Consider the following 22,168-nt stretch of genomic DNA (forward strand, 5'->3'; position numbering starts at 1 on the left):
CTGCTCGGTTTGGCGGGGCGCAGGCGGTTGCCACGGCAACGGGTGTGCTTAAACGACAAAGACAGAGAGTAAAACGGTGTGCACGACAACGAGACAGTAAAAAGGTAGGAGTGGTTTTGAGTTCATCGTCTGTTCGGGTTGTTTTACCTTTGTTTACCTTTTCTGTGGCTCGTTACACCCGCTGTAGTTTCTGAACATTCAATAAACAACAAACTTGGACTAATTACCTCCTTCGTTTGTGACTATACGTCACATCAAATAGGACAAATATATTTCATTAAGTTTTAACAAATTCTACCACGATAATTATGTTAAATTAAATTAATTATATCCCGACTTCAGAAGATTTGCCTTTACCTTTACTTGGCTCTTTGATTCCTCCGATCAGTCTGTAGTTTCTCATATTGAGGTCATCAAACCAAATTTCAGATCTGGTTTGCAAACCTGCTGGCGTCACGTTTGCAACCAGCTTTTGACTGATAAACCAGAAACCTCCTCCCAGTGTAAGAATCTCACTGAGGAAGAGACTGCGTTATCTTTTCTGTCACTTTATTGGGGCCTACCATGGCATTACATAAGGAAGGGTAGTGACTGCCTTGCGACTGCCTTCCATGTAATGCATGGAAGGCAAATATTGTTCTACACCTAATACAGTGTCTCTTTATAGATTATTTATTATTCTCCCATTACCGTTAATGCGGCTCGTAACGCTGTGTGCCCACACACAAAAATGGTATCAAAACGAGCTTGGAGCTATTATTTTTATTGGGAATCGGAGTTACGACGGCGACGTAAAAAGCGAAAAACGAGCGAAATGTCCAACTGCCGAAACGCAGAGTGTAACTGACACCAACTGCCGCTCCGTTTGTCACCGCGAGTTAGCAGCGCTGCTAACAGCTCGGTTCTCTGAAGAACTGAGTAATGAAGAGAAAAGCAGAGAAGCTGGTCAGAGATCTGAGCTGCAAGTTTGTGCCGACAGTGTAAAACACCAGAACTATTAGCTTGGTGTGATGTAAATTTTATTTTTCGTTTGAATAAAAAAATAAATAATAACGTTTATTATCTGAGTATTTATCATTATGATTGGACCACGAAATTTTATTTATAAGACAAAATAAAATATCTGGATTTATTTAATCCATTGGAACCAGAACCAGGTTCTTGAACCTTTTGCAGAGAAAGATTTTGCAGAGAAAGGTTATTTATCTTCTCTGCAAAGAGAAATAACCTTCTCTTTGCAGAGAAGGTTATTTCGTCTCTGCAAATCAAAGAAGAAATAACCTCAGCTGCTGCGCTCCAGACCGTAATATGGAGAATCTCCCCACTGGACTAGAACCGAACCGAACCGAATCGCACATCCACCTGTTATAGAGAGCAACTTTCCACTGGAAAGTGTCTTAAGATGCCCTTGTGGAGCTCAGGCAACTGTTGTGCTGTTCGTGGCTGTACTCTAATAATCAGATCACGTTTAATTTGTGGCTGCAGCAAGTGTGCTTTGAACGTGCTCCCAAAACAAAAGCAGTAGTTTTCATTGCCCACCGGCAGATAAGCAAACAAAAAGAATTTGGCTAACAATTCTAAACTTGAAGAGAGAACCCAAAATGCTTTATGTGTGCTCATTTCATCGTGTGGACAAAAAGTCAACGGAAGAAAACCCACATCTGCATCCGAAGCAACTGAGTCAGTGAAGTAGCTACATATGCTAGTGCGACCTGAAGAAATTAGACCATTTCTTCAAGTTGTCATCCCTCCCCGCAATAGCTGTAGATTGCGGTAATACAATATTGTCACATTTAAGCTTTGATAGCTGGTGTTCCCACATATTTTATAGCCTAAAAGCTCTGACGAAAGCCGGTTAGCATTAGGATAACGTAAACAAACGGCAGTTCCGGCTTGCGGCGGAAGTCGCGCCCATAATTCACGCAAAGCGTCATGGGGCATAGGTAGAGATATGAATCGCGGAAGTATCGGAGATGACAAATAGCCCTCTCATTCGCTTCAAACGGTTTTTGGATCGGTCTTACGGATCCTGAAAGGGAAGCAGTTGTTCGGACTGCTTTTTTCATCAAAACTGACTGTGTGTCTGATAAAGATAGAAATCTTTCTCCACTTCGCTGTCTCACACACGTGACAGTTAGCAGAGGCTTAATAACTATAGCAACAGAACAAAGAGAAAGGCAAAGCTGCTGGTTTGGACTACAAAGACGCCATATCTGTAGTTCTAACCGTGGCGGAACACTTTGTTAATGCAGAGGGCAGAACAGACTGTCAGAACTACAAACATTGTCAGAACTACAGAGGAGGGGTGAGGTGGCAGTTAAGAACTACTTGCTGTTTTGCGCATTATATAGGTGGATTAACCTAACCACTGTTACACATTGGATTAGTGTGGCCATTTAAAATGAAGCTTACTGAAAATGTCAAAATAAAAGCCTTGACATTTTTCACATCAGGTAATTGCTCTTTTGGGCTTTATGTGACTGGTGTAAACAAACCACTGTTACAGATTGAGTTAGTGTGGTCATTAAAATGAAGCTTACTGAAATTTTCAAATTAAAAGCCTGCATATTCCTCTCACGTCAGTGCAATCCCATATTAATATTAACCTTTTTTATGTTTTTTTTTTCCTCAGGATAGTGAACTGCGTAAGGCAGTGCAAGACGCAGCAATGCACTGCTTAGCTGCACCCTGCCTTGCGCAGCATTAGCCTTTTCCTTAAAGTTATCTATTAGCTAATTTTCTTATTAATTAGGCATGTTTAGTATACTGAATGAAGCAAGTCAAATTAAAACAACATGCTAGTGATGCTCCACGTGCTACTGCCAGTATTTAGGCTAACATTAGCATTTTGGCTAATTTTAGCTTATACACTAATTTCAACATACAGAATGGTATACGTCCATGCTAGCCAACATGCTTGTGACTCTCCATGTGTTTTTGAGTACATTGCAGCGTTCTTTAGTATTGATGCTCATTTTTAGCATCAACCGACGGCAAGTGTTCCAACCGACGGGCACACTTTGGCAGGCCCCAGTTAAATTTCTTCAGGAAGTTTCTAATTATTTCTGCTATAACTGATGTCAACTGACAGTTAATACTTTCCTCACCCTCTGGTTAAAGTTGTCATTCAGGCAGTTCAAACTCCAGTTTTCTAACAATGATAACCACATGTAAATAACCTGTTTCTATACTAAAGAAGCCTCCTAGAGCAGTAATAAACCACTGATACTTATCAGTGTGAGGTGTGTGAAGCTCCTGTTTCACACTGCTTCACACAACTCTTCAAATAGCAACCTTTCTGCAGTCCTTAAATAGTGAAATGTCTGTGCTGAAAACGATGTAATGAGGCTGTGGTTCTCCCTGTTGCTGGTGAACCATTTCCTACCACACTTTGTCTTTCTACTCAATTTTCTGTTAATATACATGGATACAGAACTGTGTGAACAACCAGCTTCTTCAGCAATGACCCTTGGAAGCTTACCCTCCTTGTGAAGGGTGTCAATGAGAGTCTTCTGGACACCTGTCAAGTCAGCAGTCAGTCTCCCCCCCTCCGTGATTGTGGAGCCTACCAACCCAGACTTAGACCATTTAAAGGCTCAGGAAACATTTGCAGGTGTTTTAAAACACCAGGAAAGGTTTCCAGAGCCTTTAAATGGTCTCATTAATGTGAAACACCGTTAATGACCTTTTTACACTTCTATTTTTCTTAGACACTGAAGTTTGGGTTTTCATTATCTGTAAGCCTTATCACCAAAGTTACAAGAAACAAGGTCTTGGAATTATATGTGTGATGATTCTCAATAAGCATCACTTTCTAAGGTGGCTGGCAGAAAATATTGCACTTTACATAATATTAAAATGTTTGGAGAAACACTAGTGTATCGAAGAGGTCCATGGTAAATGAGAATTAGAATCTATTTCTTTTGCTCTAGTACATTTTATTTATTTATTTTTATTTTTATGTATGTTTTATTCTCGGATAGATTTTAGATTTACAGTATTTTCTGTAATATTTACAGTGTTTAAATTTTCATTCAAAGGTATGAGAAATGGAATCAATAAAATATCTGTTTTTCTCTTTTGCAAAGAGAAAAATATGACTTTTATGAAGTAGCAAATACCAAACAAGACCAATAAACAGGAACTTATTTTAGGTTCCTATTTCAGGTTTGCGAACATTGTAGGTTTTCAAGTATGCCGAGGCCACTGCTTTTACTCTCCCTTGTACAAGAATTTTCATGAAAACATCATAAATTTACTTTCAAGCCAGACAAAGTATTTCAGAGAATTACAAATCATTTCTCTAAAAGGCAGCTAAGTCAAAAATAATAAACAGTGGTTTGTTTTAAGAGCACGAGGTTTTTTCAGACTGGGTCACCACATAGTTCCCTCCCTGCAGTTTCCAACTGCCACTTTTATGAAGGAACACCTCTGAAATGTTTAGCTAGAGCTAGCCATATCCTCGTGACTACCAGGAAAAAAATATTGTCTAATCACCTTTTTTTTTTATCCCACAGTCTTTGTAAGGTAATAAAAGGTTTTATGGACTTACTTTGTCTCTTCCCATAATATGTGTTGTTACTGATAAACACCATTTTTATGAATTTGAAAAAGGTAAGTATAAAAGTCCCACCCCTTCACATGTGGTATCATTGAAAAGCCCTAAATGTCCCCTATAGATACCAAAAGGAATTAATTCAGTAGAATGCAAGGGGTTGGAGATATTCAAATTTAAAAATGTCCTCTACAGAGGACAAAAATGAACTCTGTTTCTATACTAAAGAAGCCTCCTGACTGGTAGTCACTTTAACGTGTTTGAAATGCGAAACAGGTTATTAAAAACGAAAGAGATGCTTTCAGATGGGTGGGAGGGTGCTGGGATGGCGCGGCCATCTGAGCGAACTGAGAATCGGAGTAAGGAAGAGAAAAGCGGAACAGCGGGACCCGCCTGCGCTTTAAATCGATTAATTAGATTCGTGTCCCACCTTGTAAAAATTATGTTTTAAAGGTGGTTTCCGTTCATTGTACGGATTCGTTTGAAAACACTTGCTTGCCAGGTGAGTCAATAATTTGTCTCTTCTAAATGATCTGTTTGGTTCATTTAAAATAATAATAATAACAATAATAATAATAATAATAAAATGTTCTTGTCAACTTTGTTCTACGAAGGAAACAATTGCGTTTTAGAACAATCAGGCTCGAAGAAGAGGCATTTTTTTTTATTTATTGTGCTTGAGTAGATCTTTCTTGTGTGCCCTGCTGAAAACCATATACGGTAGTTTATTTTTTTTCTTTTCACGAGAGAGAATGGTCCGAAACACCTCTGGGTTTTCTGTTATCAAGTTTGCAGAGAGAGGATAACTACTGCGTTTTAAATCCCGTAATTAATTAACACGTTGTTGACTGCTACTAAACAAATTAAAGAGATCTACTTTCGTTGTAATATGATTATAAGGAATTGTGATTTTAAGTCTCTTAGAAAATTATTTTTCACTTAATTTCGCCTATATATGTCTGAAAATTAGCCAACGTTTTTACGCGTAAAAACAATAAAAAATAGTTTCATTTGTGGTGTCAGAGATGTAACCCTATGGTTTAGTTAAGAACGGGACACTTGCCATTCGAGGAAGCTGGCGGGCATCTGTTTAAAAATTATAAACCAAAGTGTAATGAAAGTCATAACACGTTTCTCAACCGTGTAATTCCTAATACAGTGGGTTTTATTTCGCAAATTATTTGAAATAAATACGGTTTTTACACTTTTATTGACACATGTGAGTCGAACTTTTTTTTCAGTCCGTGTCTGTTGTAAACGTTCTCCGCAAATGGTTTGAAATTCTCTGCTTTGTCTTTTGATACCATAATAGCTCAAAAGCATTACAACAGAGGCCCATTATGTAGAACATTTTATATCATGCTTCACTTCTAGTCTGTTAATGTAGGAGGAAATGCAACTTAATTTATGAGCCTGAAAATATTTGCATCCGTCTTGTTGATATGAAACTTATAGCATTAGCTCAGAGAACAAGTGTCATTACGTAGAAGAGATTAAATCATTTCAGCTCTTTATTTCCCCCAATTAGCAATTACCAATTATCTATTCCCCTCAAATGTTATCCTATTGATTTAAAACTTATACCAGCAGTTCTTGGATTATTTCTACATAATTTCTCATTATGTAGAAATAGTTATTTTACTTTTAACTCTTTATTTCTCAGAGTTAGCACAGGGATGCATTTTTGGGCAATATGGATTTCCAGCCTGCCAAAATACGCATCCCCTCTCTATTCTCCTTAAATATTATTATAGTGATTTAAAACTTATATCAGCAGTTCTTGGAGCTACTTTCACTATGTAGAAAAAGTTATTTCACTCTTAACTCTTTAATTCTTCAAATTAGCACTGGGATCAATATTGCCCAAAAATGCATCCCTGTGCTAACTTTGAGAAATAAAGACTTAAGAGTGAAATAACTTGTCCCTGTGCTAATTTGAAGAATTCTAGAGTTAAGAGTGAAATAACTTTTTCTTCATAATGAGAGTAGCTCCAAGAACTGCTGTTATAAGTTTTAAATCAATTGGATAATATTTGAGGGGAATAGATATGGGATGCATATTTTGGCAGGCTGGAAATCCATATTGCCCAAAAATGCATCCCTGTGCTAACTTTGAGAAATAAAGAGTTAAAAGTAAAATAACTATTTCTACATAATGAGAAATTATGTAGAAATAATCCAAGAACTGCTGGTATAAGTTTTAAATCAATAGGATAACATTTGAGGGGAATAGATAAGGGATGCAAAACATGCATCCCTGTGCTAATTGGGGAAAATAAAGAGCTGAAATGATTTAATCTCTTCTACGTAATGACACTTGTTCTCTGAGCTAATGCTATAAGTTTCATATCAACAAGACGGATGCAAATATTTTCAGGCTCATAAATTAAGTTGCATTTCCTCCTACATTAACAGACTAGAAGTGAAGCATGATATAAAATGTTCTACATAATGGGCCTCTGTTGTAATGCTTTTGAGCTATTATGGTATCAAAAGACAAAGCAGAGAATTTCAAACCATTTGCGGAGAACGTTTACAACAGACACGGACTGAAAAAAAAGTTCGACTCATATGTGTCAATAAAAGTGTAAAAACCGTATTTACTTCAAATAATTTGCGAAATAAAACCCACCGTATTAGGGATTACATGGTTAGGAAACGTGATAATGTTACAAATATCTTTAAAATTTCCTCTTCGGTCATATTTTTATCCGTTTCCTCGTCAATATGCGAGAGCTTAGAGCGATGCGCGCTCCCGCGACAGGGGATGCAAATTTGGGCAGGCGTGCTTTTCTGGGCATAACACCAACCGGCCCTTCAAATTATACTAAATACACCATAACGCGATAGTTTTTTTTTTATTATTTATTTATTTTTTTTTAGTTTCATATTTGCATGTCCTAATGTTTATTTTCGAGTGACCATTTCCAGCTACGTTTTTTTAATTTTTGTTAAGTTGGACCCACTTTCATAAGTTTATAAACTGTAGATTTAATTTGTGAACGTGAATAACATAATCCAGAGAAGATTCATAATTGTTAGTATGTGTTTAAAGAAAACGAATAAACATTTTAGATTCCTGAAACTGGAAAGGAAAGAAAAATTTTAAGTGGCGTAAAACACATTTAACTACTGCGATGTATTTAAACCTTGATTTAATTTGATTGACCAGCACAAAGGATAATACTTTTGTATTAGAATTTTGGGAAGCTGAAGTATAGTTAGGTCAACAAATAATATCCTCTGTTACAAGGTTTTACTTTTTCAAATTAAAGTAATTCATAAATTATAGCTTTAGCGATTACATTTTCTGCTCTGTCAAAGCTTAATCTATTAAACTTGTTCATTTGCTTCATTCTAGTATGTCCAATCACAGAGGAAAGATTGCTGGACTCTTTATCTGCATTGTATTACTTGCATCAGGCTTCCTTTCTTGGTATATCAGGTGTGTACCAAAAGTTAAAATACTTGTCTTTGAGATTTTAGCACCAAAGATGATGTTTGTTTTTTGTTCAATTATGTTTTTCAATTAACTGTTTTTTCTTTCTTTTACTAATTATTCTTTTTGTAGGCATTTAAGAGCAGTTGCCTTTATCAAAGAACTATATGTGCCAAGGGAATCAACACCAGCAACCATAAATGATTTGGATGGCAAACTTAACTTCGGGTAAGAGAACTTTAAGACAAGTATTTCTTTTACAAAACACTTTTATTACTCTGCTGTTCTCTGAGAAAAGGGTTAGTTCAGAATCTGTTAGTGATACAGTCATCCTTCTATAGTTCTTGAACCCACACAAGATCTTGCATAGAACAAGTCAGTACTTGACATCTTAAACAACACACTCATTCCATCATGCTACATCATTTTTTTCTCCTGTGTAGTTTAAGTGCATGAAGGTAGAGTAAGCTGTTATTCAACCTCGGAAGCGAGCACATACCAAATTTATGTCTCAGCATATAAACTGCAGAGAGTATCATCATGACCGGTGTTTGCTCCGTTCAAGACCTGTACAGATCTACGGCTAGGTAAAGGGTAGATAACATTTTGACAGATCATGCACAACATGCTGTTTGCAAAAAACACTCACCACAGAGACAGTTTCTTATTCCAGGATGTTTCTTTAATGAATCCAATGTGCAAAAGTACTCGGTTCCTCTGTTGTGAAGTAAAAGAAATATTTTTGCATTGTCATATAATTTTTTTATACTTTATCAAACAATTGGCTGCAAATAGATTTTAACATATTGTTCATTTATCTTTGTATTTTGTCTAAAGTCTATATGCTTATACTGAGGTTTATACACAGAAGCTTGAAAACCAAAGTCAGAGTCCTTGTTTGTGCGAACAAACTTGGCTAATAAAACAATACTGATTCTAATTCAGATTGTGCATACAATGCGTTGTATACAAATGTCTATATTATCAGATATGTCATCAGATATATGTTGTCCTGAATATTTAACCACAGTACAAACTATAAAAACAGTAACAGAAAAAAAAATACAGAAACGCTAAATTCTGGTCTTAGATGATGCTGGTAATCAGATGGTACTCTTCAAAAGCATCATCAGGTGAATCTGTTCATGCTTCAAGTCAAATTGGTTTCAATGGCCACACTGATCCACTGATCCAATCAGACATTTAAGCGACTTGAAACCATTCCTCCCTCCCTGGCACCTCCAGAGCCGGGCCCCCATCCGGCCCGGTTCGGGGGGCAGCCGCCCCCCCTATAGCTCCACCCCTGGATGTATGATGAGCATATTACAAAGCACACAGGCGTTCATAATTTATTTAATAAATTATTTAGTAATATCAATACATATATATATAACTATACAAACACAATTAAATAATGATTAATAATGGCACAAATAAATGATTAATACTAAATAATATATATTGGATACATGTATATATATATATATATATATATATATATATATATATATATATATATATATATATATATATATATTCAGCAGCTGAGATTGAGTCCAAAATCCGATGTGAGATTCATCCGTGCTGCAGTGAATTTGTCTGTCTTAATAGATATCTCCCTCTTCTTCCTCACATCGTGTCTTTATCAAACTTTCAAAACAAAAACGGAAGATTTGGGATGTATCTTACTAGGGAAAGAATTACATATTTAATAGTCTTTACCACCTGTGTAAACTTTGCTGGTGAATGTTTTAACACATAATATAAGTTTTTATAATATGTGTAACATTGTTTAATTTCTAATATAGGGTCTTGTGTCAGATAATCTAAGTCAATATTGGATAATAATTAATTTTTTTAGATCTCAGTTAGCCTTTATAGCGGGGCTGAACCCCGTATTACACCAAGCACTGTAGCTAATATTAGCCGGTATCTCACCGGTGGACATAAACACAGTGTAAAGTAATATTCCAATCACAATATATACACAATAATATGTCCATCTTACTTGTGAAGTGTTGTCTGTGGAGCCCTCACATCAATAATCTATAAATCCAAACAACAATATCCCTCAGTGCTGAGGCATCTTCTGCTGTTTTGATTGAGAAAAGTAGGAAAGAGTACCGCTCCAAGATGGCCGACATATTTCCTGCCGGAGCAGCCAATGTGGGGTCTACTCTTATATTATGTCTATGGTTAGAACTACTGAGACTGCCATGTGCTTGTTGTCTGAATCAGCAGCTGTGGCCTGTGTTCTGTTGCTATGGTAATTAATCCTCTCTGCCAACTGTCAGCTGTGAGAGAGACACAGATGGGGAGACATAATTCTATCTGTTTGAGCTAGCCAGTTTCACTAAAAAAAGCAGTCCGAACAACTCCTTCCCGTTCGGGAACCGTGATACTTATTCGAAAACCGTTTGAAGCGCATATGAGAGGGCTAGTTGTAATCTCCGATACTTCCGCGATTCATATCTCTACCTCGCTCATAGTAATAGCAGCGATGAGAGAAAGATGGTGTGCGCTGAGCTCTGAAATTTTTCAAAAAAGTCTGAAAATGAATGGTTGAGTGCCTGACCGACTTTCATACCAATAGAGCAATTTTTGCAGCCATGAGAGCGATTTCAAAATTATTTTGGGGTCAAAAACAAACTGCCACTCTAACGGAGTGGCAGTTTGTGTCGGTTACACTCTGCGTTTCGGCAGTTGGAAATTTCGCTCGTTTTTCGCTTTTTACGTCGCCATCGTAACTCCGATCCCCCCCGAAAAAATAGCTCCTTTTTCGGCATCGAGCCGCACGTTTTGATACAATTTTTGTGGGGGGGCATGCAGCGGTACGAGCCGCATTAACAACTTCGCAAGTCAGTCACTGCTCTTCCCTATGCATTGCTAAGGCAGGCCCCAATAAAATACCACAAGATCCTCTTTCCGACTAAACATTTCTCTTTAAGAGTGTGAATCTTCTTTTGTGGTCATATGTGTGACCAACAGCAGTTTGAAGTTGATATTTTGAAGCTGACAGTTTTATACATTTAATTTAGTCTGTTAAACTCATCTCTGGGTTGAATTTTAGATAAGAGAACTCGGTGGAACCCTTGACTGTAAGAGAAAGACATTTTTACAATTTTCAGATTAAATACATACGTGTCGTCTGACTAGATAAAGGTAGTTAAGTTAAACTCTGGTTTTAAGAACTACCTTTGTCGCAAAAAAGCATAAAAACTAAAATAATTCAAATATTATTTATTATCAGACAGTGGAAAAATTTAGGGACTAAGGTTGAACTTTTTTTAACTTAATGCTTTAGACAACTATGTTAACTTCCTGATAACCTACAGGTTACCAGTGTTACTTGGTAAACACACTGGCTGTGTCCAAACAGTCACATACTCCTATTTGCTGTGAAATCGTTTTGGTAACCTTCTGCAATGTCTCAACACTTTTTTTTTTTCTCTCCAAAACTGGATTCATTTTTCACAAAGATCTTGGTGAAAGATGAGCGTGTTAGACTAGTGTTTTTCAGCCTTTTATGAGCCAAGGTACATTGTTTTAATTGAAAAAATCACGAGGCACACCACCAAGGACCGCGCATGTTACAGTCTAATTAACTTCTGCGTCATCATTTATTTCCTCAAGATAAACTGCCGGCTCCTCAAATGGAATGCAATGCAACACAACGTTGCATTCTCTTTAGTTTTCTCTGGTCTGTATGGAGACTTGAATTTAACGCGCCATTTCAACCAAAGGTTTTGAATGTGCTTCCTGGGTGGGCCCCTTGTGGGGAAAAGGAGGGCAGACCAGATGGGTCCCATATGGGTTTGTCCGCGGGTTCCACGATGGGCCCACATGGGTTTACCCATGTAGGGTCACAGCCCACATGGGCCCTACATGGTGGTGGGCCCACATGGGTTTGTCCATGTAGGGCCCATGTAGGCTGAGGCCCTACATGGGCAAACCCATTTGGGGCCGTCGTGGAACCCGTGGACAAACCCATATGGGACCCATATATCAGCCCTGCTGATTATATGGGTCCTGCTGGCTGACCAGACGCTCCAAAGCGTTATTTAACAATATGAGGTGTTGTTTAATTTATTTTTAACATTGTATTTTTATACATTTATGCTAGGGCTGCCCAAGTCTAGTTTTCCAGAGCTACCATCTGCAACTTTAGATGTGTTCCTTCTCTAACACACCTGGATCATTGCCTCATTATAAGCCTCTACAGAACTGAGTTGCTGCTGATGAGGGAAGTCAACCTTTTGTCTGGGGTGTTTTAGCAGGGATGCATCTAAAAGTTGCAGTCTGGAGGACTGCAGCTGGGAACTCCTGATTTGTACCGTCAATGTGGCCCGATGAGGGTGGCCAATATGCTGAAGTGTCCCTCGGTGAAATTGAGTTTGACACCCCTGTTCTAAATAGAAGTTAGCGCGTTCTTCTTTGATTTCCAATTTTGACTTCCAATTATTCACTTCCTGCTAAAGAGCACCCTGGTGGTTGAAGAAAAATCCACAGAAAAGACGCATGTTCAAAGTGTAGGAAAAAAGTAGCAGCTTATAGTCCGGCAAATACGTTAGGTGAAATACATGGCTCTCATTTAATATTTTCTTTGGTAACACTTTATTTGACGGAGTGTGCATAAGACTGACATGACATGTTCATAAACATGACATAACACCTGTCATGAACATGAAGGAGTCTTCATGAATGTTTACGACTGTTCTCATGAAGTGTCATTTGATAAATAATGACATATTTAATCCAAAGTTGCTTTAAAACTTGTATTAAAAGTCCACTAAAAGTGTCATTTTTGCATTATTTGGTAAATAATGACACCTTTTATTCAAAATTGCATTGAATCTTGTATTAAAAGTCCATCAAAATGGTCAACTTTGCATTAGGAACAAAAAGGTCATCAGGCTCCAAAGAATGACCCAAACATTCACCTGATGAGACGACAGTCCTCCTTTTTAAAACAGGACCCCTCAGCTCCATCTCCCCTCCAAACTGTTTTACCTACACACTTTATTGGCAGCTCATAATGAGGAAATGGAGCCAAAAGGTACTGCACCCTTTGTCAATAATTAACATAATGAGCAAATACACGGCAACATCAACATGTAGCAATAATATCTAAAATGAAATTTCCTGTAAATGGCAATGGAAAAATCTAAAAGTGAGGTACAAATAGGACATCTAGACTTTCAAAGATGGCATTACTTGTTAGTATCAGCTTGAATCATTGTTAATAAAAGAAAAACAATCTAAATCAGACTCCAAAATCATATAAAGAATCAAATTAGGAAATAAATGTTCAAAATTATCTAGGCACCAATCACTTCTTATGAGAAAAACTAATGATTGAAATGCATAAAGAAATTATAAAGATAGTGTCTAAAGATAGTGTTTAGATGTTCCCACAGAACCGACGTGTAGAATGTAGTTTATAGCCCAGGTTGACCTCGCATTCTGATAGCACTCCTTATCTGCCGTATCAGGAATTGTCCAGAGTCCTAGGGTCATTCCCACAACACAGAAACATCTGGACTAGGGCCACCATCTGCAGAACACAAAGGATTGTTCTCCCTCTTTGACGAACTCAGGTCAGTTCTTGTATTTGACAAATCTTGCGGAGAAGGAAACACAGTTAAAGGCGCAGAACCAAGGAGGCTGTCCACACAACACTCAAGTCCCCATCTCTCTCTCGGAATCTTTGATCCCTGAGGTCTTGATCCCCTGCTGATTCTGGATGCAGCAGACCATCCGAAACAACACACAGGTCTGTCAAGCCAGGATCGGTCTCAGAAATCACAGTCAGAAAACACATCTGTTGCGGGGTCCTGTAGGCGTCAGTTGGCCCTAGTAACAAACAGGAAATAGCAGTCCATTATCACTGACCTTAATAGACATCATATGACTCATCAGCAGTTCTTATAGCAGTTCAACATTAGATGAGGCCCAGTCTGTAGTGGGGGAAGCTGCAGACAATCAATGTGCAACAGAGTCCAACCGTCATACCCTGAGCTTCCCAGGCTACACACCTCCACCCATGCCACCCAGCTCCACCGAAACCCTCCACGCCCAGGACCACATCAACGGAAGCAGACCTGAGACAATAGAATAAAATAGATATTTAGAAAAATGAACTAAAGTGTATGTCACCCTCACTCACACTGCAAATTTAAATGGATTTTCTTTTCTCTGTTTCGTCATGTGCCGCGCGTGGCCACAAGTTCTGCAACCAGGCTTGGAATCACTGCAGCACCTCTGACACTTTCCTCTGCTCCAAACCCTGAACTCCAGAGAAAAAGAAAAATACAAAATAAGATAAGATGTTTACACAATCAGAGGTGTGATGATTAATTTTGTAAGCTCACTTACTGTTTGGAGTTAAAACGTTAATTTTATGCGACATCCACTCTGTCTGAGCCATACATCAGCTTGCTATTACAAATCATTACCTCTCACAAAATTAAATCATCACATAACAAAAGTCCGTTTAAAAAAAAATTTTGAATTTCCATCTGCGAAACATTCAAAAGTTGTTATGCAAATGCATTCATAAATTCAATTAGTTGGTAATTCGATAATGTTCGATGTTATTTCAAACCATCCTTGTCATGGCACCATGCTCCAAGATAAACAGTCCTGTTTCCCTCCAATGCAGGTCAAAATAAAAGTTAGAAATAAATTAGTCCTCATACCCCATAATAAAATATATTACCCCTAGACTGACATGTTTCAAAACAGTTTCTATTTTAGTTTAAGAAGTCACATGATCACAGTTTGTCCAAATTCAATAGTAGATCAATTAAGAACAATTAAGAAGCGATGCATGAAATATAGCAATATTTTAAAGTGTTAATAAACAATTTAGTCATTTCAATTAAACCTGTACCATCAGAAATTGCCAATCTCAATTTAGTAGCAGTCGTTCTGTTGCAAACACTTTGCAAACACTGTGATTCAGTCAAACAGGAAGGCAATAAACGGAATCTGTAATGTTCCATAAGTCCACAATCCTCCAATTTAGAATGAAATCCTTAAAAAATGCGACTAACCTAGTCAAATTCAAGTATTTCATATTCATGTTCATTTAAGTAATTCCTATCATTTGAACTCCCAATATCTATAAAAAACAAGAATAAAAACGAATACTAGGAGCCAAAATACAGTAACTTAACATAAACTCCTATGTCATAATTCTGAAGGAACACGGGCAGGCTGCCAAGTTCCATCGTGTTGTATTTCCTCTTTTTCCACAAAAACTCTTAATGCACACACACTCTCCCACACATACACACAGCTGTCCCTATTCATTTACTTCAGATACACACACACACACCCCGTTTTCAATGATGGACATCAGCGCCGGCACCGATTTCACACTTTAATTCAGAAGAAACATCATCCCTCTTGCAAAAAGCAGCACGCAGCGGAGACATACAGTGGCGCGGACATACAGGGTTATGGCGCACAAACATAAAAACGCATAAAGACAGACGGATCAACCAATGCAACGTCTCTGCAGACAGAGATGCAGCCAGAAACACACAGGCTGGCCAATAAATACACAAACACAGCTGCGAAAATACACACAGAAACACACACACACAGCTACAAATGACATCGTAGTTCAGCAAATAGATGAAAAAGAGAGAAAGGAAAAAAAGAAAAAGAAACCCCAGGGCCAGCATCAAAACAATTCACAGTGCACTTCAGTCCATATTCCAATATCAATACCCAGAAAACTAAACCTTCAAATGTTTACCTCAAACATTTAATCAAAACTATAAGTGCAAAAACTACAATTTAGACTACAAACGGATTCCAAAAAAGTTGGGACACTAAACAAATTGTGAATAAAAACTGAATGCAATAATGTGGAGTTGGCAAACGTCAATATTTTATTCGTAATAGAACATAGATGGCAGATCAAAAATTTAATCTGAGTAAATGTAACATTTTAAAGGAAAAATATGTTGATTCAAAATTTCACAGTGTCTACAAATCCCCAAAAAGTTGGGACAAGTAGCAATAAATGGCTGGAAAAAGGAAATTGAACATGTAACAAACAGCTGGAAGACCAATTAACACTAATTAGGTCAATTGATAACATGATTGGGTACAAAAAGAGCTTCTTAGAGTGTCAATGTCTCTGTAGCCAAGATGGTAAGAAGATCACCAATTCCACCATTGTTGCGCAGAAAGATAGTGCGGCAATACCAGAATGGTGTTAAATAGCAAAGACTTTTAAGTTATCATCATCGACCATGCATAACATCATCAAAAGATCCAGAGAATTAGGAACAATAGCTGTGCGTAAGGGTCAAGGCCGTAAAACTCTACTGGATGCTCGTGATCTCTGGGCCCTTAAACGTTACTGCACCTCAAACAGGAATGCCACTGTCAAGGAAATAACAGCATGGGCTCAGGAATACTTCCAGAAAGCATCGTCAGTGAACACAATCCACCGTGCCATCCGCCGCTGCAGCTGAAACTACAGTGCAAAGAGGAAGCCATTTCTAAGCTCCACAAGCTCAGCCGTTTGCACTGGGCCAGGAGTCATTTAAAATGGAGTGAGGCAAAATGGACGACTGTTCTGTGGTCAGATGAGTCACGATTTGAAGTTCTTTATGGAACACTGGGACGCCATGTCATCTGGACCAGAGAGGACAAGGATAACCCAAGTTATTATCAATGCTCTGTTCAGAAGCCTGCATCACTGCATGGGGTTGCATGAGTGCTTGTGGCCTGGGCAGCTTGCATGTCTGGAAAGGCTCCATTAATGCAGAGAACTATGTTCAGGTTTTAGAACAACATATGCTCCCATCTAGACGTCATCTCTTTCAGGGAATACCCTGCATTTTTCAACAAGATAATGCCAGACCACATTCTGCAGCAATTACATCATGGCTACGTAGGAGAAGGATCCGGGTACTGAAATGTCCAGCCTGCTGTCCAGATCTTTCACCTATAGAGAACATTTGGCGCATCATAAAGAGGAAGGTGCGACAAAGAAGGCCCAAGACGATTGAACAGTTAGAGGCCTGATGGGAGAGCATTCCCATTTCTAAACTTAAGAAACTGGTCTCCTCTGTCCCCAGATGTCTGTTGAGTGTTGGAAGAAGAAGGGGAGATACCACACAGTGGTAAAAATGGCCTTGTCCCAACTTTTTGGGGATTTGTTGACATCATGAAATTTTGAAACAACATATTTTTCCCTTAAAATTATAAATTCTCTCAGTTTAAACTTTTGATCTGTGATTTGTGTTCTATTGTGAATAAAATATTAGATGTTGGCACTTCCACATCATTGCATTCAGTTTTTATTCACAATTTGCTCAGTGTCCCAACTTTTTTGGAATCCGGTTTGGAAGTCATGTTAATTTTAACTAAATGGTACTCTACTAACTAAATTGCAATTATTGTTAGTATTATGTGTTGTTAGTTTGATTGTCCTTAAGTTTTAGTGTTTCTCTGTGGGAGATGACTTGAGATGTCCTTCATCTCTTTTAGTAGATTAGTCTTATTTCTGTTTTACTTTAGTTCAGTGCTGTCTTAGTGAGTCTAGTTTATGTTTGTTTGTTTCTTGTGTCTCGTTATTCTTTGTAACTCTAGTTTAATTATGTTTCTTTTATCTTCTCATTCTTTAGTGTAAGATTTTTTTTGTCATTCTTTAGTTAGATTTATTTACTGTGCACGTTGCCACACTCTCCTCTCACACCTGAATCAGTTAGTCAATCAGCCCAGTTTGATTATTGTGCATTCACTCTCCCAGTACTTAAACATTTCTGCTTCTCTCACTCTTTGCTGGCTTTTCCAGTTATCTCCTTGTTTTCCTATTGATTCACTGCTGTTATTTTACCCAGAATTCCTGTTTTGTCCAGCTCTGGGTCCCTATTGTTCCTGTGCTTGTTTGTTTATTTATTTATTTGTTGTTTTTTGTAAGGCTTTTATACTAAACATTCATAATAAACTTTCTGACCAGTGTCCTGCATTTGGTTCCTACTTCAACCAACACATCCTGACAGTTTCTTTTTTGTTGTTGGTGTTTTCACAAAGAAAAATCTGATAACATTGGTGTGCATTTACATTCAGCCTGACTAAATAACTTAAATATACATATATATTTTTGCAAAATTGACTTGAATGGGTTAGCTATCATAACTTGTCATTTACTAAAAATAAAATGACAAGTTTGCACATGAGGAACAAAAACAGATTATGATTTAAGTATACTTCCTTTTAACATCCCAATAAATCTGATATTGAGTGCACAGGCTGAGATAACACTCCTCTCTTATACGCCTCCATTTACATATGCAAACAAATGAAAATAAGTCCCGGAAGTTTGATTCTTCCAAGGGTGAGGTCAGAGTTCATGTCTTCTCATGGGAAGGAGAGAAACTAAATGAGATTGAGTAATAGAGTCAAGTACTACTTTTCTTTGAAAACACTGTCACCTTTCGGATCTGGGAGTGACGTCACACCAGTTAACATAACATTCCAGTTAACATAGTGGGAGAAGTCAGGATTCCTTTATGGTGATGCCCAGATAGCCTTTTAAAGAGGATCGTTTTAAACTGTACTTTCCACATGAAAACCATTTTTACAAATGTGTCTTGGGATGTAAAACATGTTCATCACACAATGAAAAAAGCAAACAGCTGATCCAACTTAAAAAAAAAGAGTTGTTCCAAGTTATCGAGTTAAGCTTACCCAAGTAAATATATCAAATTTAAGATTTATGAAAAGTAATGTGATAATGATGACTTGTTTTGTTTTTCTTATTTGTTTTTTTTTTTTTTTCTTATTTCAGGGCCAGACCAAATGTTCAGACCCAGACTTCCTGGAACGCACCTATTATGTGGGAACTGATGTTTGATAATAATCTATATGACCAAAAGTACAAAGAAGCCAATACAGCTGTGGCCATCACAGTTTTTGCTGTTGGAAGGTTTGTTTCTTCATGCATTTAAAAACATAAAATGTTATGTGGGAGACGGGAACAATTTCCCCGAGGGAAAACCCCAAAGGGATTACCGTATTTTCCGCACTATAAGGTGCACCTAAAAACCTTCAATTTCCTCAAAAGCCGACAGTGCGCCTTGTAATCCGGTGCGCCTTATATATGGATCAATATTGAGCCACAACAGGTCTAGCAACTACGGTAAACAGCCGCCGACTTCATTTTCCCCCGTAGAAGAAGAAGCGTGCAGTGCATGCTGGGATAGTTGTCAGAAAGCTGGTTTGTTGATAAAGTTTGACTGACCCATCTACCTACCGACCTGATAATCAGGTTGTCTGCAGGTCATTTAGCAGCACGTTCTCCACGAACATGCTGTGCGCGAACGGAGAAGGGTGACCATCGTCCGGCCACGCCCCGGCCCAGACGCGGAAGGCTCTCCTCGCTGACCGGAGTCGGACTGTTTTGTTGACATTCCGTTTAGTGCAGCTCCATTTAGTGGATGCATAACGTAACTCCAGCCTCTACTGCAGCGTCTATTCTATGTGCCTTATAATGCAGTGCTCCTTATATATGAAAAAAGTTTTAAAATAGGCCATTAATTGAAGGTGCGCCTTATAATCCGGTGCGCCTCATAGTGCGGAAAATACGGTAATAAAGTTTCTGTCTGTCTTCTATTCAGAGCTCCTTCCAAAATATTTATAGTTGCTCGTGAGGAGACATTGTTCATTGAAATTGAGGTAGAACTTTTATTTCAGCAATAGAAAAAGGTAAAAAACTGAAAACATTTGATACAATTAGGTAAACAAAACCAAACCAAGTTAATAGATTTTTTTTTTTAAAGGAATAAAACAATTCATGTACACCTTATTATTTCTTGTGTTTGATGTTTGGGGTATTAAATTGCAAGATTATTTTGTGAGCTGTTTCAGCATTGAAAAAAAATACAGATTGTAAGTGTTCAGCGGAAGACAGCATATTTCTGACACATTTCTTTGTTTTAAAATGAAAACAGTCTTAAAAATAACATTTGTAGAAGAACATTTAGTCAAGTAGTTTTGATATTGGGAAACTAATTAGTAGATTTTATCTTTAGTTTTATGTAGTTAATAGTTGTTTTTGTATTATTTGACTCAAACTTTTGTTATCAGAAAATTGCACTTTAAACCGATGTCTACGTTGAAGGGTAGCAAGAAAGCAGACTGTGATTTATTAATGCTTAACACTTTTTTTTTTTTACTTTAAACTACAATGAAATATCCATTTTAAATTTTAAAGATGATGCATTCCTTTGTGTATGTGAACATTAACATATACAGATAACCGTTATTGTTAATGCCATAGAAAAAGAGCCTTTATATTTTCTATCTATGATTAGCATACTGACCTACAGTAACTGCTCACCTTTCTGTGTCTCTGCTGAAGGTACCTGGAAGCCTATCTCAAGACATTCCTGACTTCAGCAGAAGAACATTTCATGCTGGGATTACCTGTGACGTATTTCGTGTTTACGGATTTACCAGAGCAGGTGCCAGAAATTACCCTGGCTCCTCAACGAAACATCAGCATTGTCAAGGTAGAGAAGCACAGCAGGTGGCAAGACATCTCTATGATGCGAATGAAGACAATATCAGAGTTAATTGATGCAGTTCTCCAGCACAAATTCACTCATGTCTTCTGCTTTGATGTGGATCAGATATTTAAAGGCAGATTTGGCTCTGAGGCTCTTGGGGAGTCAGTAGCTTTACTCCATGCTCACTATTACAAACTCCCAAAGTACAGGTTCACATATGACAGAAATCCAGAATCCAAAGCTTACATGACTGAAGGCGATTACTACTACCATGCTGCAATTTTTGGAGGAACATGTGAAAAAGTAAAGGCCTTGGCAGATTACTGTTATGTCAACATCATGGAAGACAAACTGAAAAATGTAGAGGCTTTATGGCATGATGAAAGTCACTTGAACAAGTACTTTTGGCTCAACAAACCCACCAAGTTGCTCTCTCCTGAGTACTGCTGGGATGAATATATTGTCAATGCAGAAGACATACTCGTCAAGCGCCTAGTATGGGCCCCAAAGGACTATGAGAAGCTTCGTACTGGGTAACATGCATAAAATAAAAAAAAAAAAGTGTGATGCAATATTGGAAAGAAAAACTATTTTTTTAAATGTGATTTTTGTTTATCTAAAGAATTTGCAACTTCAGAGCTTCAACTCTCATGGCAAGCTGGTAAAGTTTGTTTGGAAACTTAGAGTTTTAAGTGTAAATCACTGTTATTCTAATAAAAACCTTTTTTCCTATGCATGTTATTCTTTTAAAGGTCAGGTGAAAACAATCCTTTGTTTACGCAAGTTAACATCAATTAGTCCAAGTTTATTTAGTTATTTATTTAGTAATAAACTTTAGTAATAAACTACTAAACTGATGTTTAGTAGTTTATTACACTTGGACTAAAGTGTGATAGACTGTGATACTCCCTCCAGCCTATCAGGTTCACTGTTTTGTGGATATTTTTGTGACACAGACCTACAAATTATGAATAGTCAATCAGCATATTTGCTTTTTTTGTCATAGCACATATCGGAAATATTTCAACGAGACGAAGAGCTGTTTGTTTTACTGGACACTAATTAAAGATAATGAAAACTGTATATTAGGGTCTCACTGGACAGCACAATTTAAAAAAACAAATAGAGCATTTACTGAAAAGTACAAGGAAAACAATTACCGAAAAATAACAATAAAATATAAAATGAAGAAGTGGACTAATCTATTGCCATCAGTTACATCACAATAGAGAAATCAAAGTTGTCATAATATATGCAATTTTCAGACAGAAATGAATGTCTGTAATGCCTCTAATATGTAAGGAAGCAAATTTACTGAATACAACTTTATTTTCTGTGAACAGTATTTCCATTATCAGCACTGCTAATAGATCAGCTGTAGATTAAAAAAAGCTATCTAGAAGTATTCTCCGGAATAGGGGATTTTTTTTTAAAGAAAAACATTTTTTGTTGGAGTTCTCTTCAGTGAAAAAGACATTTTCTCACAAGTCATGATTTTATTGATCAATGTTAATGAAGGTGCTAAACAGTTAAGTGACAATTCCCTGGATTATGTAGTTCATTTTGGCCAAAAGGTCATATTAGTTTGAGAAACTGGAAACGTCCATCTACTTCCATCAGGGCACTTTAAACGAAGGA

At 37.5% G+C, this 22,168-nt stretch overlaps 1 protein-coding gene across 1 annotated transcript; it reads left to right on the forward strand.

Moving 5' to 3' along the window:
• Positions 1-12: 12 nt before the first annotated feature.
• On the forward strand, positions 13-21,262 carry LOC103462901 (N-acetyllactosaminide alpha-1,3-galactosyltransferase-like). Its single transcript, XM_008405944.3, has 5 exons — positions 13-104; positions 7,917-8,000; positions 8,127-8,222; positions 18,811-18,948; positions 20,383-21,262. Exons 2-5 carry the CDS (start codon positions 7,918-7,920, stop codon positions 21,065-21,067), a joined length of 1,002 nt encoding a protein of 333 aa, XP_008404166.1. The 5' UTR covers positions 13-104; position 7,917; the 3' UTR covers positions 21,068-21,262.
• The last annotated feature ends 906 nt before the right edge of the window (positions 21,263-22,168 follow it).

Source organism: Poecilia reticulata, chromosome 3, assembly GCF_904066995.2.
Source record: "Poecilia reticulata chromosome 3, P_reticulata-male-v2, whole genome shotgun sequence".
NCBI classification, from domain to species: domain Eukaryota; kingdom Metazoa; phylum Chordata; class Actinopteri; order Cyprinodontiformes; family Poeciliidae; genus Poecilia; species Poecilia reticulata.